This window comes from Sturnira hondurensis, unplaced genomic scaffold (genome assembly GCF_014824575.4).
Source record: "Sturnira hondurensis isolate 20B ecotype Veracruz unplaced genomic scaffold, ASM1482457v3 Scaffold0003693, whole genome shotgun sequence".
NCBI lineage: Eukaryota > Metazoa > Chordata > Mammalia > Chiroptera > Phyllostomidae > Sturnira > Sturnira hondurensis.
The window spans coordinates 6,914,303-6,939,029 of record NW_028076324.1 but is presented as its reverse complement, the minus strand read 5'-3'; the positions used below and the strand labels follow the sequence as shown (position 1 = coordinate 6,939,029).

General features: G+C 56.4%; 2 protein-coding genes and 1 non-coding gene across 7 annotated transcripts in view; 2 read left to right on the top strand and 1 right to left on the bottom strand.

Moving 5' to 3' along the window:
• PALM (paralemmin) overlaps positions 1 to 14,761 on the bottom strand; it is a 24,250-nt gene extending 9,489 nt beyond the window's left edge. For all 4 annotated transcript variants that reach the window (XM_037042288.1, XM_037042290.1, XM_037042289.1 and 1 more), the window contains exons 1-5: positions 14,304 to 14,761; positions 3,867 to 3,918; positions 3,384 to 3,464; positions 3,071 to 3,201; positions 1,241 to 1,391 (exon numbers count right to left, since the gene is read on the bottom strand). In XM_037042288.1, the coding sequence (XP_036898183.1) occupies positions 1,241 to 1,391; positions 3,071 to 3,201; positions 3,384 to 3,464; positions 3,867 to 3,918; positions 14,304 to 14,746 (858 nt within the window). In that variant the 5' untranslated portion in view covers positions 14,747 to 14,761. The remainder of the gene's footprint in view (positions 1 to 1,240; positions 1,392 to 3,070; positions 3,202 to 3,383; positions 3,465 to 3,866; positions 3,919 to 14,303) is intronic.
• On the top strand, positions 13,630 to 24,727 carry PRSS57 (serine protease 57). Of its 2 annotated transcripts, XM_037042293.1 has the most exons (6): positions 13,630 to 13,718; positions 18,926 to 19,311; positions 19,807 to 19,960; positions 21,262 to 21,406; positions 22,855 to 23,118; positions 24,327 to 24,727. In XM_037042293.1, the coding sequence occupies exons 3-6, from the start codon at positions 19,866 to 19,868 to the stop codon at positions 24,570 to 24,572; spliced, it is 750 nt and encodes a 249-aa protein (XP_036898188.1). In that variant the 5' UTR covers positions 13,630 to 13,718; positions 18,926 to 19,311; positions 19,807 to 19,865; the 3' UTR covers positions 24,573 to 24,727. The 2 variants fall into 2 exon arrangements, with proteins under 2 accessions (XP_036898188.1, XP_036898187.1); XM_037042292.1 differs by lacking the exons at positions 13,630 to 13,718; positions 18,926 to 19,311 and adding an exon at positions 19,322 to 19,443.
• LOC118984661 (U6 spliceosomal RNA) lies at positions 16,881 to 16,984 on the top strand. Its single transcript, XR_005065955.1, has one exon. It is a non-coding gene; the product is annotated as a U6 spliceosomal RNA (small nuclear RNA).

The window sequence follows — 24,727 nt, the reverse complement described above, 5'->3', positions numbered from 1 at the left end:
GCCTCTCCTTTCTCCCCATCGCTCTGGCTGGCTTCCCCGGCCTCCTGGCTATTCCTCCAACACACTCCTGCTCTAGGACCTTCTTGTGTCCCCTCCATTTGGGAGTCTATTCCCTGGATTTCACTCAGCTGGTTCCTCTCTCAGATCCCTGACTACCCAATCCAAAGGCAGCCCCCCGACCCCATCTCATGGCAGTCTCTCAGGTTACTACAGGGTGGGGCAAAGCAGGTTTACAGTTGTTCACATGGAAAACAACACAATAATTAATAAATAATAATACAAGAATAAACTCCGTGTTTCATGTACTCACAACTGTAAACCTATTTTTGCCCCACCCTGTATATTATCTGCCCAGCCAGTGTGTCTGTCCCACACCGCGCCCCCCCCCTCCCCCGGGACATGGACATCATGATGGCAGGGACCATGCCAACCCAGTCTGTGCCTAATCAGTCTCAGTGAAAGCCCACTTTCATTTCGAGTCTGCACTGGGAGAACTCCTATTCAACCTTCAAAACCCATTTCCTCTGGGAAGCCTGCCCAGCTCTCTCATGAATCAGGTGCCTCCTTGGGCATCTGAGATGGGGGTAAGAAGGGCTGGTAGGGAAGAGGAGGCATGCGCCACAGGCCCCTCGAGTCCTGAACACAACAAACGTGGTTGGGAGACTCCTGAATTTGCCTCAGCATACTGTGGTGACCACCAGCCTGGGGCCCACCACTCCTGGGTCTGGTTTCAACAGAAGTTGGCACAGACATCAGGCCCTGGAATCAACAGCTAAGCCCAGTAAAGAATACACCTCACTGTGCGGCCTGAACCCCTCTCTGCATCTCCCTGGACCTCAGTTTTTGTCCTCCATCAAATGGAGACACTCTTCCCACCTAAAAGGGCTGTCACAGGGCTTAGCCAGATGGCACCTAGAACATGCTTGGCACAGGCAGGCCAAGTATTCACAGGTGCCTGATAAAAGTAAGGACAAGGATGACAAGTCAGTGGCATTCGTGGAAAGCTCCCTAAGTGTCAGGCCCTGTACGAAGTGTGTGCCATCTATGGATTCACCTAACCCTCAAGTCACCCCTATTGTGTGGGGCCTCTTATAGGCGGGGAGACCGAGGCCCAGTGAGACAAAGCCACACGTTCCGGGTCACACGACTGGGAAGTGGCAGGCTGAGACTCCAATGCAAGCCCTAAACTCTGGCCACAGCAGGGGTGAGGCTGCACCCTGGTGCCCCGGAACCTCCTTACCTGCTGAGAATTCTGCACTGCCTCTGCCTTCTGGGTCTCCTTGGCCGGGCTGAGGGCCGGGCTGTGGGCCAGATGGGGCGCTGCCCTGTTCTCCCTGGCGGTGGCTGGGAGCGCATCTGCATTATCCAGCACCTCGATCTCCTTCTCCAGCCTGGGGAGAGGGCGAGAGGTGGCAGCCCTCACGAGGCACAGCCACATGCCCAGCACCACTCTGGGCACTCCATGGCAGGGGACCCCTTGGTTTTGAGGTTTCCTAACACTCTGTGAGGTATTCTTGTCGATGCCCTTCCTGACTGGGGAAACTGAGGCAGAGTGAAGCACACACGCAGCCAGCAAGTAGCAGAGCTGGGACCTGCACCCAGGCCGCTCTGTTCCTTCGTCACTTGCGCCATTGCCAACCTCATTTGCTTCCAACTCACTCTCCTTTTTTCCACTCAAATACATTTATTTTTACAGGAAGCTTTATCTCCTCAGCAAAACTGGAAAAAAGTATGTCACTCTCCAAGTATCGGAAGATAGCTACACATAAACCCGGTGAAAACAAAGCTGGCATATTAAATCCTGCCCAGCCATCGCCCATGAGAAGGACAAACAGGAGGTGCATCTGCAGCCTCCCAACAAAGTGAGCCCAGGTCAGCAGGATGAACACAGCTCGGGTCAGCCTGGAGGGCTTCCTGGAGGAGGTGTCTGGGCAGGGAGCACTGAATGGGCAAAATGCAGGGAGGCAGAGCCACTGAGAAGCCACTGAGTTACCTTGGGAAGGGGAAAGCCAAGGCCCCCATAGCACAACATGTGCCACAGTCACTATAGGGCTCAGGCGTGCCCTACCACTGCGGCCCCGCCTGCCTCCCCCATCCCCCTCCAGCAAGACCACACCCAGCAGTGTCGGAAGTAAAGGAGCTTTGTCCACCCGGCAAGCCCAGTGGCTGGTAATTTCCACTAACTTTCCAACCCACCCAGCATGGGACACTCTGCCTGGTCAGTCCCCACTGTCTCCACACAGACCTGTCTCAACCCCCAGCTTAACATTTGACGGGATTAAGATGCACAGGAGAACTTCTGTCTCCCTGTTCACAGGTGGAAAACCAGCCTGGGGAGGGTAATCCCAGCTCCCTTTTTTCCAAACCAAACACGCCAGGACAGGAGCCCAGGTCTCCACCGCAGAGCCGGCCTCGGCGTCCTCCAGGGCGATGGCCCAGTGTACTGTGGGGACCTGGGCAGACTCAGGCCTGTCAGGCTTTTCCTTGGCCAAGTGGACATTTGGAATTTTGGCTGTCACTTCTCTCCACCCTGACCCTGCTGCCCTGGAGCTGAGCCTGGGCCTCCTGCCTGCCCGGAAACTCTGAGCCTTTTGTCCCAGCCCAGGGGGGATGGTCACTTTCCCCAGCCTGCCCCTCCCAGCCTTCCTGCAGGCCCAGCTGCCAGGGCCTCTGTGGACTCCATTAGAACCTAGCCGGGAACAGCTCGTCAGCTGGGTTGGCGCCAGGAAGCCCCCAGGGAGGCCACTGCTGGCAACTCCCATCCTCAGGGACTCAGGGACCCGCCCTAACTCCACGTACCTCATGCACCTGCTGTGCTGGGGTGTCAGGAGAAGGGAGGGATTGAGCAGGGCAGCCCGATGCCCTGAGAGCCCTGTTACACGTCCCCATTACAACACGTAGGTCTGGCATCGGAGTCTGTGCACCCCTGTTCCATCTTGGGGGTCTCCCTGCTTCCACCATGCACGCAGCAAGGCAGCCAGGCCCCAGCCCTCAGGGAAGATCCTCACAGCCCACCGCTTAGGGTTCCCACACCCAGACTTCATGCAGGCCTCCAGGGCTCCCCACCCACCTGGAGATGGACTCCTCCAGGAGCCGGGCCTTCTGCTCATCCTCCTCCATCTGTCTTCTCATGTCCTTGTCCCCCTCGGAGGTGGAGGAAGGTGTCCCCTCCAGCAGCCAGCGTTCCCGCAATGCCTTGGACTGGAGGTGGCGGGGGTTGGGGTCAAAATCAGGGTCAAAGTCTGGGTCAGGGCCACCTCAGCCTTCCCGCTCACCCAATCCCATATTTGGCCGAGGCTCAGGGTCCCTGGGCACTGCTGTCCCCTCCTCGCCCTCCAGCCGAGGCCAGACTCTGGGGTGGAGGGCAGCCCGCTGCCCGGTACCTTTAGGTGCTGCAGCTGCCGCCGGTCATCTTCCAGTTGCCGGCGCTTGTTCTCGATCTCGGCCTGCTTCTTCCGTTTCTCCTGACGGATGGACACACGGAATGGAGTCAAGACCAGGCAGGGGGGCCACGAAGACCCCACCAATCCACCCAAGGGCCTGCCCACACAGATTCCGCATTTTCTGTAAATGGCACCCACTTGGCCCATTGGGCCCCACCTGGCCCCTCCGGCCCATCTCCCATCCTTGGCATAAGGGCAGGGCTCTAATACACCTCAGTTCCCCCGCCTGCGAGGGAGCCTGCGAGGGCTGGTGGTTTAAGATTCCACATTCTAAGGGCTAAGGAGAGATCTCTCTGTTTTCATTAGTGGGGAAGCGCCAGCAGGCACGACCGAGTCCTAGGAGCCCTGGGCTGAGTGTAGGGAGCCTCTGAGACGCCAAGTCCCTCCACGGGCCACACTGGCCAAAGGACAGAAAGCACTCACTGCAATGGCCTGCAGCCGCTCCTGCTGGAATGTGGTCTCCCCCGCCAGGACCCTGGGGGAGACAGACAAGGTGAAGCCAGGGGTCCACCCCATCCCTGCTTCCAGCAGACCCAATTCAAATCCCTGCCCTGTGTCTCCCAGCTGGGTGATCACAGCAAGAGCCCCCACCCCCACCCCCCCCACCCCCGCCCCGCAGAGGTAGCACCATCCTCTCCATCCAGCCTTATTACCTCATTAACCCTCCCAACAAATTCTCCTGACAACCCCCTCAGGGAAGAACCGAGAGGCAGGAAGGGCAAGGCTCTGCCCAAAGTTCCAGGAAGGGTCCGGGGAGGAGAGGGCATTGAGGCTGGGCCATGAAGGATGCACAGGGGTTCCCCAGGAATCAAAGGGTGAAGGGCATTCCAGGGCACACTGTATCACCTCCCACCCAGACAAGGCTGCCGATCAGGACAGCCCCCCTCCTCACCCTCCCGCCCATGGAGCGTTCTCCAGCCCTGGGCCAGGGGTGGGAGAGAGGGGGTCTTGAGCTCTGCTACAAACCCAGAATGACCCCAGGGCCCTCCCCCCTGGGAGGCATGGACAGCAGGCCCTGGGGGACAGGGCTGGTTGGTTGGCTGAGGTGGTGAGGTTTGAGCAGTCGGAGCCAGACCACGCCCAGCCGCCCCTGTCTCCTGCCCAAAGCCCTGCGTCTTCACAGGGACTGAAATTACAGACCAGTCTCCGGTTCTGCTGCCAACCCCACACCCCTTGGCCTGCACCAGGGTCCAGAGCCACCCCGTGGCCTCTGAAGACCCTCTGCCCCTCTGGGCTTCCGTTCCCCCACCTGCGCAGTGGGAGCAGACACCCAGCTCTAAAGCCTCCCCCTCATCGGCTCAAACGTCGGCTCAAATCACAGTGCGCTGGGTTCGCCCGGGCCCAAGCTGGACCCCCCCATCCCCCGCATCCAGGTGTCCTTGGGGTGATCTATCCTGGGCCACAGGGCCCTGTCTGCCCGCTGCATTCAGCTTCAGTTTCCTGGCCTCACTGAGACCTCTGAAGTCATCTGGCTCCCACGCCCCAGCCAGGTGACCCCACTCAGCTCTTCCCTTCCTGGCAGGCGGCACTTGCCCCCACTCTGTGACTCCTAGAGGCCCAGCAGCACAGCCACACCCTCTGCGGCTTCCCTCTCTCCTTCCACAGGGAGGCTGTGTTCAGCTGGATGGAGTTCAGGAAAGGCTTGATCCACCTATTCAGTTCACAGGCCCTTCCTGAAGGGCTGGATCAGCTCCGTTTCTGGCTCTGTCCCATTGCCCTGTGTGATGCAGGCAGGTAGCACCCCTGTGTTCCCATGTAGGCCCATCCCCTCACTTCCCACAAACCCCACATTTCCCACCCACCCCAGCCCAAGATTCTACCACCACCTGCCATCTCCCTGGTCCCTGACAGCCCTCTCTCCACCCCACAACCACAGGCAACATCTCAAAAGAAGAATCATACCCTGCCACTCTCCTGCTCTAAAGTTCCCCTGGCTCCCACCACCCCTTGAAAGAAATCATGATTCTGGCGTAGCCTAGCCCCTCCCCCTTCTCTGCCCTCATCACTGCTGCTCTCCTTCCTCACTGTTCCAGCCAGCAGGACCTCCTGGCTGTGCCCAAGCCGCACTAAGGTCATTTCTACCTGAAGGCCTTTGCACTTGCTGTGTTCTTCCCATGGCGGGAAACCAAGCCCAGAGAGGGCAAGTTGCTTGCCCAAAGTCACACAGATAGAAAGAGGCAGAGCTCAGATTCAAACCACAACTGCCCAGCTCTGGGCCATACCAGGCCATCGGTTTTCCCAACTCTAATCAGGCCTACTCGATCTCTCCAGGAAGGAGACAGAGTTGGGGGGGAGGGCATACAGCAGCTCAGACCCCAGTGCACACAGGGCCATGCTGGGCAGAAGGATGGGCCACCTAATGCCACATTTCCACCATGCCATGCAGGTGGCCATTTAGGCTGGACACAGGGACACAGGATTGGCCGTGAGGCCTGCCCCCCAGGCTGCAGACAAGGAGGGCAGTGTCTTCCCTCCGGTGGCCTGTCTCTGCCGGTCAGGCCAGGGCAGGGGAAGGCCAGGAGGGCCCAGGAAGAGAATTTTCATCCCTGCCCAGTCCTGTCCCTGTCACAGTCCAAGGGGCTCAGGCTGTGCACCCCCCTCAGAGCCCCCCCAACACCAGGGCCTGAGGGTGCCAGAGCCGCCCTGCCCCACCAGGGCGCCACTGCCTCCCTCCGGATGATGGATGGCGGCCCTCGGGAGGCGGTCACCCTGGCAACCGCGCCGTCCCCAAGGCAACTGGGAGGCCCACGTGGGGCCCGCCAAGCATCTCCCGCCCCCAGCCCTGCGCTGGGGGTGTAGAGGCTTCAGGCCCTGGGCTTCGGGGGGCTTCCGAGAGAGACTAGGAGGCAGTTAACTGGCTCCCCCACCCCAGGGCTGGAGGGACGGTCCCACCTTGGGTCCAGGGGCTCCAGCCCAGGGAGGGGCTTCTACCGGGGAAGGTTCTGGACACATCCCTGGCCCAGAGGTAGCCAAGGTCAAGCCAAGATAATGTTCAGCATCATAAATGTGAAAAATAAAACAAATTAGGACCATAGAACCGTCATGAGACAGCGACAAATAAGAACTCCTTGCCAGAAGATCCTTGCCTTGCAGGCTTGTCTCAGCCCCATCTAACAGGAGGGAGAGTTAAAGCTGGGGAGGAGGGGGGCCTTTAAATGACATATGCCAAGTGTCCCTCCTGCTGATGGTCCTGTGAGGTTGGGAGGATGGTTATACTCGTTTTATCAGTGGATGGAGTGAAGCTGCTCAATGGTGGTGACGAGACCTCAGTTCCTACAGGGAGGCTCAGGGGCCGGAGGAGCACAGAGTCTCCCCGAGGTCTGGCAGGAACTGGCATGGGTGGGGGCAGGGAGGCGGTCAGTGGGATGGTTGAAATGCTCACTAGGGCTCAGTGACGGAAGCAGAGGCCAGATCACAAAAGATCTTACATGCTGGGTGGAGAAGTGCAGGAGGATTTAGGGCTGCATGGCAGCTGCCCCCGTGGGCTGGGACCTGGGTGAGTCACTGGCATCTCTGAGTCTCCACTGCGCAACGGGCCACAGCGCACTCTCTGCCGCTGGCAAAGGGATTCGCCCTTCGCCTGGACGCCCACCCTCAGCGCATGCAGACTCCAGTGCTTGTGCGATTATTTTTATGGCACTTGGAGCAAATTCTGGGCTGGAGCGGCAATGTGGGCGGCTCAGGACAAGGCAAGGGTGTCGGCTGCTAGCGCATGAGATAATCCCGGCCCCAGGAGATGAGCTAATGAAGCCCAAACCCAAGGAGCCCTGAGCCCCAGCACAGGCCCCAGCTTTTTGGAGCGTTTATTTTTTAAAGACCCAGAGAGGTTACGCAACCAGCCCAAGGTCACCCGGCGGGCAGGACAGGCGGGACCGGAGGCGGGTGGAGGAGATCACACTAGTTCTTCCAGAGCCCATGCCTGGGCAGCTCCAGCCAGAATGAGGGGGTCCAGGCTCAGGCAGGCTCAGAGCCCAGAGCTGGAACATTCCTGTGTTAATTGAAAGGAAACAGCTGACAAAGACCTTGGCCATGGGGGAGGGTGGCAGCAGAGTCACGGGGGCTGGGAGGTGGGGGTGAGGGAGCCCAGTGGCCAGTGGGCCCCTTCCCCCATTGGACTGGGCGGGAGATGCGGAGCGGGGGAAGTCCCCATTCCATCCGCTGTTTCCCCTCTCCCCTGTGAGGCCTTTGTCTCCCCCCCCACCCCACCCCCTGCACCTTCCTGGCTCTAATTCTCCACAGCTCCATCCCCCTGAGAAAACCTCAGCCTCTTAGCCCTCTATTCAAGCCCTCCACAGTTTACCCATCATCTTACATCAGCTCCCCCTGCCTTCTGCTTTCCCTCCTCCACCTCCCAGCTCAGTTCAAGTGCAGTCCCTTCTTCCAGGAAGCCTTCCTGGATCTCGTCCCTTCATCAGGTGTACTACTGATGTTCCAATTACAGGAACACTACTGTAATTAGTGAGGTAAACAGCCCATGAGGCATGAGCTTCCTAGGAGATTCAAGACTAAGAGGCAGCCCCCCCACATGGTGGGGACCGAGGTCAGAGCAGGACACAGACCCAGAGGAGCAAACCTGTTGCCTATTAACCTGGGGCAGTGAGGGGGAGGAGCTGGACCCTGCCCTGGGCTCTGGACAGGAAGGTCAGTGAAGCGTGAATGGAGGTGTTGCAGGTAGAGGCCTTCCCCAGGGAACATGTCTCAAGGCAAATCCAGCTGCAGAGACCAGCCCCAAAGACCCATGGTCCCTGGACACCCCACCCTGCAGCCACACTCAGACATTCCAAGTACATTCCCACCCCATGGCCTTTGCACTGGCTGTGTCCCCTGCCTGGTGCACACTCTCCCTGCACCCACAGGCCTCACTAATTTCTGCAGGCCTCTCCTCAGACGTCACCTCCTCATTAAGGCCTTCTCTGATCTCCCCATTTAAGTCCCCAGGAGCCCAGGTCAGCTCTCACCCTCATGCAACACGCGGGACCTTTACTTATTTTGTTTCTCACTTCCCCACGAGGACAGTAACTGTCTCTTTTTGTCCCTGCCATGTGCCCCGCACCCAGGACACAGCAGGTACTCAACACGGGTTCACTGGACCAGCAACTCAATGAGGTCTTTCCATTTTTGGATGAGGCCTTCACCTAAGGGCCCCCCTCCCCTTGTCACATTCCAGCCACCCCCATGGACTGACCACCTGTCTTATGATCACCTCCTTTTTTTTTTTTTTAAGAAACTCTGTCACTCCCTGGCTGGTGTAGCTCAGTGGATTGAGCGCGGGCCTGCAAACCACACGATTGCGGTTCGATTCTTAGTCAGGGCATATGCCTGGGTTGCAGGCCAGTTCCCAGCAGGGGACTCATGAGAGGCAACCATACAGTGATATTTCTCTCCTTCTCTCCTTCCCTTCCTCCCTCTCTAAAGATAAATAAATAAAATCTTAAAAAAAAAAGAAACTCTGTCACATTGATCTAAAACACAATCTGGGTTCTGTGCATCCAGCAAAGGACAAGGGACAAGTCCCAACCACCTTGAAAGTGACTGTATGAATTAATATATAAAACAACTCAAATGTCCACCAGTGATGGATGGATTAACACAATGTGGTCTATCCAGACCCTGGAATATTACTCGGCCATGAAAAGGGGGGAAGCACCAACATTGCTACATCAAGGCGAATCCTGAACACATGATGCTCAGTGAGAGAAGCCGACACAAAAGGCCACACCGTGTGTGATTCTGTTTATGTGACACGTGCAGGACAGGCACTTCAGAGACAGCAGCTGAGTCAGTGGTTGCCAGGGGCTGGGGGGGGAGGATGATGGGAGTGACTACAATTGGTGATTGGGCTTGTTTTGGGGGTGATGGAATGTTCTGGAATTAGAGGACATGGTTGTACAATTATGTGGGTGTACTGAAAACCACTGAATTGTATACTTTAGGTGGGTGGATTGTGTGGTGTATGAATATCTCAATAAAGCTGGTAAAAATAAATATATACCTTCATGCAGCAGAAATGACGACCCTCTCACTGAGAGCTGAGGCAGAGCCAGAGGTGGGGTCCTGCCCTGCCGGTCCTGCCCTGGGACTCTCCATGATCAGAAGGATCTGAACACAAAGCGACCGGGGCATCACATGCTCACTCCCTGCAGGGCACCCCCCGCCCCCATGCTCACCCAGGCTGGGCTTCCAGGCGTGGCCCCGTCCCACCACTACCACTGCCCATGCAGCAGCTCCCACCCAGCCTGCCCACCACAGGTCTGGCTTGGGACCCACCTCTGGCTTTCTAGCCCTATCCAGACTGCCCCAGCGATGGGCTGACTGTCACTGAATTCTTGCTTGAAACCCTTGGGCAGGAGACAGACACCCCAGTCCAATTTCATGATCCTCAGATATAAGACCTCTACGCGGCCTTCCTACGCTGCACAGAGACCCCTCGGCAGCATGGCCAGGGCGCCCTCTAGCCTCCCTGTGCATCCAGGGCCTGGGCCGTCTCTCCTGGACCAGGCTGCCTGGCTCTGTGCATGGCTCTGACAACACACAGCTCTGAAATCACTTCCATGTCCACCCAGACGTTGGGTCCTGCTCCCCTGACCCTGGCACTTGTCTCTGAGCCGCCCCCACAGGCCCTGTCCTGGCCGCACCCTGACTTGCTCCTCATTGATCTGGCCCCTCAGCTGCCAGAGCCCCTTCTCGGTGCCTGGCATCTGCTCTCACTTCTCCAGAGCTCAGACACCCCAGAGGGATACTCTAGGCCTATTAAGACCTAGCCCCAATAGCATAAACCAAAGAATGCTCCCTTCGTCCAATGCCTTCCCACCTATGGGCCTTTACATGGGCCACGCTTTCTACCAGGTGCTCCCTTCTGCCTGCAGGGTAAACCGTTAAATACCTCTCACAGAAAAGATCCATGATGGGAAAGGACCAGGAAACCTTCCTCCACACTCAAAACAGACCCTCCAGGGGACAGTCCCAGCCTTCTGATCCTGCATGGGGCTAGGATGATCAGTAGGGAGCACTTAATTTTTTTAATCCTCATCAGAGGATTTGAGACAGAGGAAGAGAGAAGTATCAATGTGGGAGGGAAACACTGATTGGTTGCCTCCTGTACATGCCCCAGTCGGGGGACTGAACTTACGATCTAAGTACGTGCCCTGACCAGGAATCGAGCCTGCAAACCTTTTGGTCCCCGGGACAATGCTCCAACCAACTGAGCCACCTGGCTAGGGCAGCAGGGAGCATTTCTCAAATGAACAGAGGAGGCACTTCCTGGGTGGAGGGAGGATGGACGGGAACAGGGTCCCAGACTTGGGAAAGGTGATGTAATGTTGTTGGGTTTTTTTTCAGAATGTCAATCCATTTCCCAGTATCGAAATCTGAGACCCCTGAGGGCAGGTCTCTTATGGGGCTGCGGGTGGCCCTTAGAAGCTTCGAGTCCACAAAGCTTAGCACCCTCTCCTCTTCTGACTGTGTCCCACCTGGGAAGGTGCCCAGACGGGACTGGGTGGGCTTAGATCCCCATTCACCAAATGTGAAAAATGAGGCCCAAGCAAGACAAGCGACGTGCCCAGTCTCATAAGGAGTCAGGGCACCACCGTTTCATGCCCCGCTCTCAAAGGCCCTCACAGTAAGGGCCTTTGTGGGGGAGGATGCAGGGGCAGATACTCCCAGGGGCAAAGACCACCAGCCCGATTGAAGAGCTATGCCGGAACACCTAGCAACCCTACAGAGTAGTCCAGAGCCTCTGGGAAACAGGAAGGTACCAAGATTCCCTACCCACCACACCCCACCCCCGACTCCCCCTGCTGACCCCAACCCCTGACCCTCCACCCACCCCTTTATAGCTGTGTGACTTCGGGCTTGTCATGTCACCATTCTGCGCCTCAGTTTCCCCACCTCACAGAGCCGCTGTAAGGATCAAGAGAATACACAGGGACAAAGCACTCAGCGCAGAGCCTGGTATACAGCAAGTGCTCACTAAGTGATTTATAAGTAAATAAATGATGCCAGCGCTACTCTAACCACCTTCCCACGTTCCTACGTTCCTGCCACCAAAGCTGGTATTATCTGCATGTTCCTTCCCTTCATATCACTTACTGTTTGAATCAACCCCCCTTGTTTTAGATTAGAAGGACACATTTCATTGTTAACAAGACCAAGAAAACGAGAAGCCACTGCCAGAGTTAAAACCCTGGGAAATAGACACACTGAAAATGAAAGCGTGTTATTCAATGATCACTATATACTTCTGCCTTTTACCTGGCTGTGCCTCTCATTAAAAAGGGAGATTAGCACCGTGACTGGCTGGGCGTCGTCCCACAAAGCCAAAGGTCCCTGGTTCGATTCCCATAGACTCGGGGTTGTGGGTTCAGCCCCTGGATGGGCTCATAAGATGGATGTTTTCCTCTCACATGGGGGTTTCTCTCCCTCTCTTTCTTCCTCACTTCCCTCTCTTTAAAAATAAATAAATAAGCCCATTTTATAAAAAGGGAGATTAGCAAGTGTGAAAGAAACGTGGAGGACCCAGTTAGCACCCAACAGTGACTGCTGGAGGATGTCCAGGCCTGAAGGCGGGACGGCCTCTGGGAAGGTCCCGCCCCAGCTCTTCTCTCCTGCTCCGGTCCCAGGGCAGGGCTTGGGCATCTGAGAATGGCTGCTCTGAGCCAAAACATCCTTCTTTCACCGGCCAGACCCTGAGGCTCCCAGGGGAGCAGTACCTCACCCCACACGCAGCAAATCTCCCCGCAGGACTGGCATGCAGCTCCCCTCCCAGGAGTGTGTCCCTGTTCTGCCCCCACCCAACTCTCGTCCCATCTTCGCAGCATCAGCCATCTCTCCTACCACCTTGGTGATTATTCACTTGCTATTTTTCAATAAATCCTTAAATTTTTAAACTAGTGAAAATCTGTCTAACCCTTTAACGAAATTTTGTCAAATTCTTAAATTTATTTTTAAAAGAAACTTTCTGGCACCACCCTAAGCCACAACCACCTCCTGTGACTCTGCCGGCAAAATCCATGGAAACGGAACAAGGTGAGTGATTTGTTCTAGTGGCTGCAGCCTCTGTGCCTGGGGCCTGCTCTGCCCGCCTGGAAAGGGACCCGGAGCTGGGGCAGGTGTTCCGGTCAGGGCAGCCCCTCCCCGCCATCACCCTGAGCACTGGGGGCGGAGGCTTTCCTAAGCCGGTACTACCAGGGCCCAGCCCACATCTGTACCCAGAAAAGCCAGTGCTTCAACTAATGGGGGGCCATGGCACCATATCTGGCCTGGGACCAAGAAGGTGCAGGGCAGGGGTACCCTCCTTGTGCCATGTGACTCTGGGGCATGCTGCCCCTCCCCAGACCTCAGTGTCCACACTGAGAAAGAAAACGGTGGTAGGAAAGACAACAATGGGGTCCAACCAAAATATCCCCTCACTTCTCTGCTCTGAGTGGGCATTTTCCTAGATTTCCACCCCTCATCCCCTGAGGCAGCCCCCTCCCCAGGGTCTGGTGTCCGGAGACCCAGAGGCACCCCTTCAGCCTAGGGAGCAGAGCAGGTAAACAAATGGGGGATCCTAGTGCAGACAAGTCTTGGCCCTGGCTCCCCTGAGCCCCTGGCTAGGCTCCCAGGGTGTGTTGGGGTGCAGCTGAGCTTTTGTCTGGGTTTTCAAAAACAGAGGACACTGGGTGTCGAGTTCAGGGGAGGGCGGCAGGCGGAGGCTCCCACCCAGCTGAGGGTGTGGTGGGTCACGGGTGAATCCCTAGAGGAAAGGTGTATGCTTGGAAAACACGCCCAGTGGGAAGGGCAAGAGGAGCTGGACTGGCTGGACCTCCAGGTCCAGGCCTCCAGCCCCATGGGGACCAGGGCCAGAGCAGGGAAGCAGATGCCCGCCCCCAGTCCACACATACTGGGCGGGCAGCTGGAGCCCCAGACACCTGCTTCCCATCCCTGCCCTGGCAAACACACCCCACAGCCTCTCAGCACCCACCTGTGGGAATGGAGGTGTGGGGCCACCCTGACGCCAGAAAGGACTCTGCCTGAAATGACCATGCACACTCATTCAGCACCTGCTTGTGCAAGAATCATCTGTTGCCCAGAGCTCCTCTCTTAAACTCCACAGACCCAAGCCACCCTCTCTATTCCAGCCTGGGCCCAGCGGACTCTTGGCTACACCATCTGGGGCCCCATTTAGGGGACAGTTTCCCGGGAGGGGATCTCAGCTCCAAGCTCCCCTGTTGGAAAGCACCTGGATTTCACACATCCCAGACTGGAAGCCTGGAGAGAAGGCCCCTCCCTCCAGCGGTAACTCGGCACAACATCTGGCAACCCACCGGGCCTTAGCAGGGTCTCTGGACAGCACTCGGGGCCCTTGGGGACGGCTGCCAGGAGGGAGTACTAGCCCGTGGGCGCGTCCAGGGCACAGGGAGCGGCCAGCTTAGGATAGGGGGTGAGGGGGTGATGTGGGGGTGGCGGATGACCTCAAGGCCTGACGGTGCAATGGGGAGGGACTGCTCCATCATCCCAGGGAGCCCACTCTGGAGTCCACAGGTGGCCCAGGCTAGCCCAGGGGCGCCAACAAGACGCGGGCGGGGTGCAGACAGAGACACGCGCCACCCCCTCCCAGTGTCCCGGGCTGCCCCCAGTCGCTGCCTCCCGAGTCCCTCTGAGATGGTGGGCCGCCTGGGTCGGATAGGGGGAGGCCTCAGGGCGGGCGCTGCCCAGCCCAAGTCCTTCCGAGATGAGATGGGAGTCCCAGAAGCCCCTCGACACCTCCCTCTCTAGGAGGGGCCGCGAGGTTCCGGACGGGGTGGGGTGGAAACCTCACTCCTTGCTCGGTCCCCCCCACCCACTCGAGCTCCCCGCCCCCGACCGAGAGCGCCTACTCACTCCATTTCCCCAGCGGAGGTCCGAGTGGGTCCGTGATGCTGAGCGGGGGCGAACGCGGGTGGGTGCGCAGGGGCGGGGAGGGAGGGTGGGGGTGGGGGCGGCGGGCTAAGGCCTAGCGACCCGGGCTGCGCGGCGCGGGGGCGTAGGCACCGGCTCGGGCATCGCCCCGCGCGCGGCTGTTTATTGTCCGGGCGGCGGCGGGCGCGGGGGGTGGGCTGAGTGCGCGCGTCGCCGCCGCCGCCAAAGCGCTTCTCTGTCTCTCCCCTCCCCGCTCGGTCCCCTCCCACCTCCCCGCGCAGCGGTTCGCGCTGCGCCTCCTGCCGGCCGTCGCGGCTGCCGCAGCGTCCCCATCCCCGCGCGCGGGCCTTGCCAGCAACCTCCGCTAAGTCCGTAGGCCTGGCCTGTAACGTTGGAGCCGTGCCCGGTTCCCCGCCCGGAGTCATTTATCCCAGGTCCGAGAAGCCTAATGCTGCCGGCCAGGGTTGATCTGCGCACCGGCCCTAGCAATGACCTCCCCAAATCCCACCCCTCCCCGGTTCCTGGTCCAGAGGGTAAGCGGGTGGAGGGGCAGTGGGGCGACAGGGACGAGGCACGAACGGGACCCCAGGGGAAGTCCGGGAGGCCGCTCCAAGGAGCCGACTTCGCTGCAGCCTGGAGGTCTGAAAGAGGAGCGTTTGGGTGGAGGGCACTGCAAGTGCAAAGGCGCGGCGGTGGGACCCAGCCAGGCCCGTTTGAAATGACAATACAGCAATTCCTGACGTTTCTGAGCACTTGCTGGGCTCTGGTCCTGGTCCTAAAGTCGGAGGAAGTTTAATGATTTCAATCTGCCTCAGCTCCCACAGCACACACTGCAGGCCCCTGTGGCCAGAGTGAGTGAGATGGGTAGAGGAGGGAGGAAGGAGAGCCCAGGCTTTGTCCTGAGGGCACTGGGGAGTCACGGAAGAGTTTAGAGCAGGAGAGGGACCAACCCAGCTTATATATTTTTTAAGGAAGTTTATATATATATATGTGTGTGTGTGTGTGTGTGTGTGTGTGAGATTTTTATTTATTTACTTTTAGAGGGAGGGGAAGGGGGGAGAAAGAGAGGGAGAGAAGCATCCATCAGTTGCCTCTCACTAACCCCCACCTGGAGACCTGGCAGCAGCCCAGGCATGTGCCCACAACCTGGGAATCAACCGAGGATCCTTTGGTTCACAGGCCGGCATGCAATCTGCTGAGCCACACCAGCCAAGGCCTATTTATTTTTGTTAAGGACCCTTTGGCTGCCAGGAGGGGAGTGGATTAACTAGGGTAAAACAGAGAGGCTTGGAGGCCTAGAAGAGGCTGGACAGGGCTCCCCAGAACATGCTGAGGCTGGATAAGGTCGAGGGGCTGGTGGATTGTGTATGGATCTTGAAGGAAGAACAGATGGGAGGTGGCAGGCCTTGGGGGCCCCCCATTTGCAGATTGAACCACTGGAAAGACATGCAGACGTGGGTGGTGTTGAGGGGACAACAAAGGGTGACACTGGCCGGGCAGCTGGGCACCCAGGTTGGAGTTTATGGTGAGGCCTGGCCTGCCCTAGGGGAAGTCTCAGTAAGCTCATGTGGGGATCAGACGCAGGCAGAAGACAAGCACCCAGTTGTCCTGCCTTCCCCTTGATTTCTCACAGTCTGTCTTGAGTCCTTCGTGCTGCGTGTATCATCTTGTGGATCCCATGGACCAGGAGTCAGGCAGGACCCGTCACTGCCAACACATAGACTGTGGCCCTACCTTCCCACGTTTTTGTGAGAATACTGGTCCCTGGCCCCAAACACACTTACTGGGATCTGGCTGGGGGGAGGGGCAGGACAGGGAGCGTCTTCTAAACGCCTTTATTTTCTTGTAAGTAAAATAGTGCTACGGAGCATGTGCTCAATAAATGTATGTGTGCTCAAAGGAAAATAACTTTGGATGGGTTCTCGGGAAAGATGCATCAGGATGCACCCTGGAGGGGCAGGGACACTGCCGCCTCTTCCTTTACTTGCCTTTTCGTTTCCCCTTTTTACAGTGAATGTGCATTCATTTGGCATTCAAACAGTGAGAAAAATGAGCAGATTTAGAAAAGAAAAGAGAACCCGAGAAACATCAGGGGCCCTGAGCTTGAGTTCCAGCTCAGAGCCACGTGTGCTGTGTGACCCTGGGTCTGTTTCTTAACCTGTCTGAGCCTCACTTCCCCATCTCCGAGGGCGGCTGGAAGAGATACCACAGTGGATACCCAGGAAAGGTTTGGAACAGGGCCCAGCACACAGGAGCTCAGGGTTTGACATACTCTTTCTGTAAAGGGCCAGATAGTAAATATTTCAGCATTGCAGCCCCGGATCTTCCATTGCAACATGAAGGCAACCAGGAGCAATATGTACACGTATGGCTGAGCAAAAGGGAGCTGTGTCCACTCAGTCCAAAAAGATTTATCGAGCACCTACTGTGCACCTGGCGGTGTTAGGTGCCAGGGATGCAGAAGCCTTATGCTTGGAGAAATGACTTTTTTGTCTACTAAGTAAATGATTCAAGGTTTGAGGGATGCTGGGTGCATTTTGTTTAAAAATAGGAGGAAGAGTGCTCACTTCGGCAGCACATATACTAAAATTGGAATGACACAGAGATTAGCATGGCTCCTGGGAGAGGATGACATGCAAATTCATGAAGCGTTAAAAAAAAAGAAAGAAAATAGGAGGAAGAGGAGGAGTGTGTATTGACTGCTGGGACCCCCCCCCCTTCCCACGAACCATTCTCCAGTGTTGCTATCCCAACTTTCCTGGACTCCCATCTCTCTCAGACCAAAAGCCAAATTCGTTGAAGTTCTCAAGCGGCTGCCTGAGGACTCCAGGTCCCCAACATCCACACCCCAGATGCAAGCATGTATGTAGTCACTTGCAGGGGACTGGCTGGAGGTGGACAACATCTGAGCTGAGGAATTGAGGCCAGGCCCAGAGGGTGGGGAGAGGCATCCCTGGTGGGAGGGGCAGACCTCAAAAAGGCATGGAGGCAACCAGTAGGTGTTTTTCTCAAGCTTCAATGTGTCTCTTCCTCTTTCTCCCCAACCCTCTCTCTAAAAAATAAATAAAATCTTTAAAAAGAAAAGAAAAAGCACGGCGGGGGAACTAGGCAGGTCATGTCATGAACTAAAGCAGTGGTCTCGAGTAGACCTCGCACCTTTCACCCTCCAGAGAGGCGTCCACCTTGCCCACTCCCTCCTCTTCTCTGTTCAGGGTGCTGGAGCTCCTGTCTGTGTGGGGTCCCGCCCCCTTTCTGGACCACTTGCAACCACAGTTTCTATGATGACTCCCCTTCCCCTCCCACTTCCTTGGCCTCCTCTGCCTATCTAGGATGTCACCATCCCCAGCACCCCTGCCTCTGCCCTGAGCCCACCTCACAGCTGCAGCTGCCCCAAGACGTCCTCTGGGGCCCTTGGACTCCAGGGGAGTGGACCCCAAAAGCCCACTCCTCTTCTCTCTCTGAGTCAGAGACCCCTTTACCTCCCCCCTAGCCCTGACTCCAGCTCATGCCTTGTGTCTCCCATTCCAAAGGGGCCAAGAAAGGTTAAACTGGACATGAAAGGGACTGTATCGCAGAAGGAAGGGGCTCTGGAGCTCCCCCTCCCCCAGCTTCATAACTCCAAACCTCAGGCCCAGACCAGATTGGGCCCTTTACAGAGCAGCATGCCAGAGCCCTGAGCCCTGCTACCGTCCTGGTCTGCTCCATGGCCCTGGGAGCCCTGGACTTAACAGGTAAGGGGAATGGGGATCTGATGGGGCTACCCAGTTCTGGCCAGTTCAGCACTGATCCATCTGTAAATCAGCAGAGCCTAAATTCACTTCCCAGGGAGGCTGTGTCTCTGCACCTGAGAGTTCTCAAAAAAGGAATTAATATGACCATGAGTTAATCTCCTCAATATATAAAGAGCTCCAACAAATCAATAATAAAAGTGTTTAGTAAGCAGAGCTATCATCATCATCGTCACCATTGTTGAGTCTCCTCTGACTGAGAAAACCACCCAATCCTCCATGAAAAGATCCACCAAGGACTATAGTCCAGGAGTTCTGGGTTCAAGACCATCTTCCACATAGCCCCATCTTCAAGCCAGTTTTGGGTTGGACAATGCTGGCCCTTACCCAGCCCATTACTCAGGGCTTCTGGGAGCTTGGTTAGTCGGGGCCATAAAGGACAGTTGCGGGTTTCACAACTGCTTATCAGATGGGGAGGAAGTGGGCCCACCTGTGAGAGAAACTGGCCCCTGATAGAGATAGTGGCTGTCCTGAGACTACAACCCTGGTCCCCTCACTCCCTCTCTGTGTGACCCTGGCCAAGGCACTTAACCTCTCTCTGCCTCAGGTTCCCCATCAGTGACGTGAGGATAGAAATAACACACCCCTGGGTCACTCCAGGATTAAATGAGTTTCCACATATCTGAAGCTTCAGTTGATATTTATGTGTTTTTTTAAATCACCCAAGGATATGGTGTTTTTTTAGTTGATTTTTAGAGAGAGAAGAAGGGAAAGGGGCAGAGGGGACATCTGTGTGGAGAGAAACATCAATTGGCTGCCTCGTGTATGCACCCTGACCGGGATCGAACCTGCAACCTCAGTATATGCCCTGACCAGGAATCGAACCCAACTCTTTGTGGATGGGATGACACTTCCAACCGAGCCACACATCCACGGTGTCAGCTGATATTTACGCCAAGCCCCCAAGGGTGTGTGGCTGGAAGAACTGACCAAGACGCTGGGTAAATTGGGGGACAGAGAAGGTAAGTGACCCCTGGGGTCACAGTGACTGGCAGAGCCAGGGTCTGCCTGGGCAGGCAGCCCCCTGCTCCCCTCCACTGCCCTGTTTCCTCCCCTGCGATTATGATCAACAACCTCAAGGCGGTTGAATTATTGGTGTCCCAGAACCACCAGTTCAGATCTGGTCGTTGCTGATGGGGCCTGGCAGGGCCTCCGACCACAGACCACAGCTGGGTTCCCCCTTTCCGGGCCGTTGGATGAGGGTAAGAGCCTCAGTCCTCAAAGTTCTCCAGGGAGACTCCAGCCTGTACCAGCCATGGGGCCTCAGGTGGCGGGCTGGGACCATCTGTTGCTGACCGTGGCTACTGCCCTGATGCTGTCCATGAGGCCTCCAGGTGAGGACCCCCGGGTGCCCCTGTGCAGGGGGTCCAAGGTGCCCCAAGGCTCCGACTTGATGCAGCTACACAGCCCCGGCTGGTCACCCTCTGGAGCCTCGGCAGGGCGTGGGGCAGGATGCCCAGCTACGGTCTTGACAGGCCCGAGCCCAGGTTTTCTGGCTTTCAGTCCTCCTCCCAGCACAGGCAAGGGCCTTCTCTGGGCTCCTCGTCGCTCTAGTCCTTCTGCATCTCTTTCCAGCTCTGTCTCTGCCCATCTCTGGCTCTTTCTCCCCCAAGTCAACCCCATCCCATCCAGTGCCTGAGTTGCCCCCATTAACCCTTCTTCCTGACGTACCCCACACGTTCCCCTTCCCTCTGCAGGCTCCTGGGGGGCCAGGATCATCGGGGGCCGAGAGGTGATCCCACACTCCCGTCCCTACATGGCGTCGGTGACCTTCAATGGCCAGCATCACTGTGGGGGCTTCCTGCTCCGTGCCCGATGGGTGGTCTCAGCAGCCCACTGCTTCAGCGACATGTGAGCCCACCCTGGGACCCCTCCCCCTGCCTGTTGCCACTTGGGACCCCAGTATGCTGTGGACACAGGGTGGGGGTGGTGGCAGGAGTGGTGAGAGGGGTTCCCCGTGTGGGCATTGTTACATTCCAGGTAGGGGCATGATTCAAATAGCCAGATCCCACCCTTCCCCTGCGGGGGTCTTGAGGGAGGAGGCATCTCAGTGGGGTTAGCTTTATGGGACAACAATGGGGAAGAGGGTGGAGTCCACAAGTGGAGTGCCGAAGGAGCTTTCATCACTGTGCTCATTCTAAGTATATGTTTTTAAGATTTTTATTTGTTTATTTTTAGAGAAAGGGGAAGGGAGGGAGAGAGAGGGAGAAAAACATTGATATGCCAGAGATACATCCTTTGGTTGCCTCTCACATGCCCTCAACCTGGGACCTGGCCCGCGGCATGGGCATGTGCCCTGACGGGGAATCAAACCAGCGGCCTTTCAGTTTGTGGTATATCGCTCATCCCACTGAGTCATACCAGTCAGGGCAAAGTATACTTTTATAAAAATCATTAACCATATTAAGATTATTGGAAGAAGAAAATTTTCTCCACTTTCCTAGGTCCTTCCAGATGGTCTAATAGTTAAATCTACATGAGACAGATTAACAAGAGAAAATAACCACATTTAATATATAGGTACACATGGGAGCCCCACACCCATGAGGGGGTCACAGGCCCCACACCTATGAGAGGTTCAGGAACAGAAAGGAGGGATGAGGTACATGCGTCACCTGAGCCAGTGATGATGCTGGGTGCCTGAGGCATCAGTGGGGAGAAGGGTCCTCGAGCCTTAGAGGGCTGCCCTGCTCTCTAGAGGGACCATAAAAGGTACCTCTGGTGATACCTCTCACGGTGGATGAGGCTCCCATTTAGACCCATGCAGGTGATTAAGCGAGAGGCAGCAGTTTCTTGGGAGCCCGCAAGGTCTTGGTGGCCTTCGGTTCAGAATAATCCACATGCCAAGGGGACACATCTTGGGGAGGCCTGTTCTGAACCCCTGCAGAGGTAATAATATAATTGAGGTGGGAATTATAATAAATATTCTATTCATTCTAAGTATAGTTTGTAATAGTTATTAGAATTCATATTGCGACAATTAGAGTTAATGCTATAATTGCAGCGGGAGCGGTAACAAACATCATTATTATCGCAGGGCTGGCATCAGGATTAAACAGACTGCTGTGCACTGGCTTTGAAAATGGAGCTGCCAGAGCCCGTGACCGGCAGCCCTGTCCCAGTCTCGCTCACTCCACCCCTCCCTCCCACAGAGACCCCCGAACGATGCTGGTGGTGCTGGGGGCCCACGCCCTTCGCACCTCAGAGCCCACCCAGCAGGTGTTTGGCATCTCAGCTGTCATCGGGCACCCTGACTACCACCCCACAACCCACGCCAATGACATCTGTCTGCTGCAGGTGAGCTTTGTGGTGGAGTGGGGGGGAGGGCCACTGGACTTAGGTCTTGCCTGTCCCAGCCACCCCTCTGATGACTGGACATGTTTTAGAAGTAGCTGAAGGATCCCGAAACACCTGAGTCAGATTAAGTCTTTGCTCAAACGCCGCCTTCACAGGAGGCGTCCCTGTAGGACCACCCCATCCTGCGCCCTGGTCCCGTCCTGCCCTCCCTTCTTGCTATTCCCTCTTTCTTTCCTTTGGCGTGGCTGTCATCTGCTAGCAGCAGCTGCACGTTCACTGTTTCTCCATTCCTCACCGTTTCCTCTCGACCTGAGGGCAGGAATTTTTACCTCGTTCGTGACCATTTATGGCACATAGCTGGCGCTCAATGTCCAGGCTAAAAGGGGGACACGTGAGGGATGAGGGCCATGAAAGACTCTGCCACTGGGCCCTGCTTGGGGCTTTCTGGCCAGGAGGTGGCTCTTCCCCAAAGCATGAGTTTCCTTCTGCCCTGCCATGAGGGGTGCCCTTTCAGACTACCCCTTCCTGCAGCTCCCACCCAGGCACCCCAAATTCAACTCCAGTCATCCCCAGGGCCTCAGTTTTAAAGGGAGAATGTCCCAAACTTGTTCTCCAAATGTGGTAAAAAACTCAAGTGGAGAGATACTCAATGTGCCTGAATAGGTCCCTGGGAACAGTAGGGCCTAGGGAACAGAAAGGCCTGGAACCCGCTGTTCTGACTTACCCATCATCCCATTGTGTGGGTGGGAACACTGAGGTTGGGGGTGGTCAGGGTTGTGCCCAAGGTCAGGGAATACCGAAACCAGGGGTCCGAGTCATTCATTCCATAACTGTTGACTGAGTGCCAGCTGTGTGCCAGTCAGCAGGGACACAGTCCTCGAACCCGAGGACTGATCCCCTTAGAGCCACCAGTCTAAGAGGGTGGCAGCTGGGTAAACTGGCTTTGACAAGAGCACATGGGAGCCCAGAGGAAGTGCCTGCTCTTGCCTGCGAATCTTGGAAGGCTTCCTGGAGGAGATAATATCTAAGTTGAGACCTGAAAGCTAGATGGGAAAGGTGCTCCAGGTGGGGGGTGGGGTGGGTACAATGTGAGCAAAAGTGTGGAGCTGGGCCCAGGGCATGGCATTGAATTCATTCTGGCTGGAGGGGAGGGCTGAATGGGGGCGGAGGAGAAGAGGTTTTATCTTGAGGGCAATGGGGAGCCATGGGAGAGCTTAGAGCAGGGAAAGAGATAATAATTAGAAAGACCCTTTGGGCAGCTGAGGAGGTAAGGGGAAGCCACAGTCTTGGGCTGAGTGGGTAGGGCCTGATGGCAAAAGCGGCAGACCTTCCAACAGCTGTTGCTTTCTCTGTATAAGGCCAGGAGACCAGGTGTCACAGATGGGTAAACTGAGGCAGGAGCAGCAGTGACAGTTTCAGTGGTCCAAAACTCAGTGTTCTCCCCACAGCTGAACAGCTCTGCCATCCTGGGTCCTGCAGTGGGACTGCTGGGGTTGCCTAAAAGAGACGCCAGGCCACTCAGGGCTGGGGCGCGGTGCCGGGTGGCCGGCTGGGGCTCTGTGTCCAACTTTGAAGAGCTGCCACCCGGGCTGATGGAAGCCGAGGTCCGTGTGCTGGACTTGAACATCTGCAACAGCTCCTGGAGGGGCCATCTGAGCCCTGCTATGGTCTGCACTCACAGTGGGGACCGACGGCGACGAGGCTTCTGCTCAGTAAGATACTCATTCTCCATCCCTCCCACAGACCACATGGGAAACCAAGGCCCACAGAGAACGGTCAGAGCTGGGCAGAGCCTTGAGAACTCAACCCCAACTTACCTTTGAGCAGATGGGCCTCACCTGGGGCCCAAGGTCACAGGGCTCCCATATATGGCGGGTTGTGCAGTGCACAGAGCTTCACCTTTGTGTGTTCGTAAGCAGTGGCCAGTAGGGGGCAGTAGCAGATCTCGAGGAAAAAGCTACTGCTCCTAATACCCTGTTTGGACAAATGGCAACCTTCACCCTACTGCAGAGGGAGACACTCAGCCTGAAGGATCTTTTGTTTCAGAGAGAGTTCAGTGGTTCAGAACACAGGTTCTGGAGCCCAACTGGTCGAAATCCAGACTATGCCACTTTCCAGAGGTATGGCCTTGGGAAAGTCACTTCACTTCTCTGGATCTCACTCTGTCTTTCTCCACTTATAGAACTGCCACCTCATAGGGACAGAGCTACCAGTAATTCCAGATAATAATTTTGGTGAGATCAGGAGGGGAGGGGGCAGGAATTTTAGGGTGAGTATTCAGGAAGGCTTCTCTGAGGATAGCACCTTTGAGCTGAGTCATAAAGGAACCTTAAGATCTAAGAAAGGGCATGCCCGGTAGAGAGACAATCATAGGGTTGCCATGCACAGCCAAGCAGGTCTATACTGAACAAACAACTGCAGACTTCTCTGTTTATACAAGCAGTGTCCAGCAGGGGGCAGTAACAAGCAAAAGTTTGCAGGGGTGTCCAACCTTTCGGTGTCTCTAGGCCACACTGGAAGAAGAGCTGTCTTGGGTTACACATTAAATACATGGTGACATGTAATCACAAAGAATTCTCATAATGTTTTGAGTAAATTTACAATTTTGTGTTGGGACGCATTCATAGCCATCCTGAGCTGCATGAGGCCCATGGGTAGCAGGCTGGACACCCCTGGAAGAGGCTGGATGAAGCTTGGCTTGCTCCAGGAATAGCCAGGAAGGCTGGTGAATGAGGGAGAGAAGGGCAAACAGGTGGATGGGATCCACAGGGTCTTGAAAGCTGAGGTGAGGGGGTGTAGCCTCTGCTCTAAGGGCACTAGGGTGTCATGGAAAGGGTCCTGGTGGGCTTTACCTGCAGAAGCCCCTTCAGGCAAAGTGAGGCTGAGAAAACCCCTGGCCTCGTCTCTCCCTTCATTCCAGGCAGACTCTGGGGGGCCCCTGGTGTGCAGGAACCGGGCCCAAGGCCTTGTTTCCTTCTCCGGCGTCTGGTGTGGCGACCCCAAGACTCCAGATGTGTACACACAGGTGTCCACTTTCGTACCCTGGATCTGGGACGTGGTTCGGCGGCGCCTGCATAGCCCTCAGCCCAGTCCCCCACCCAGGACCACTGAGGCCCCCACAGGAGCTGCCCAAACCACAGCAGCACTGGGTACACAAATGAGATGACAACCAGTGCAAACAGCTCCAGCCTGAGAAACTCTATGGCTGGTGCAGGGGGTCCATGGGGCCCCCAAACCCAGGAAGCTTGGGTTAAGGTGTGGGCATCAGTTACAAACAAAAAGGGCCAAAATAACTGAATAAACGTTAACTAACTAACCAGA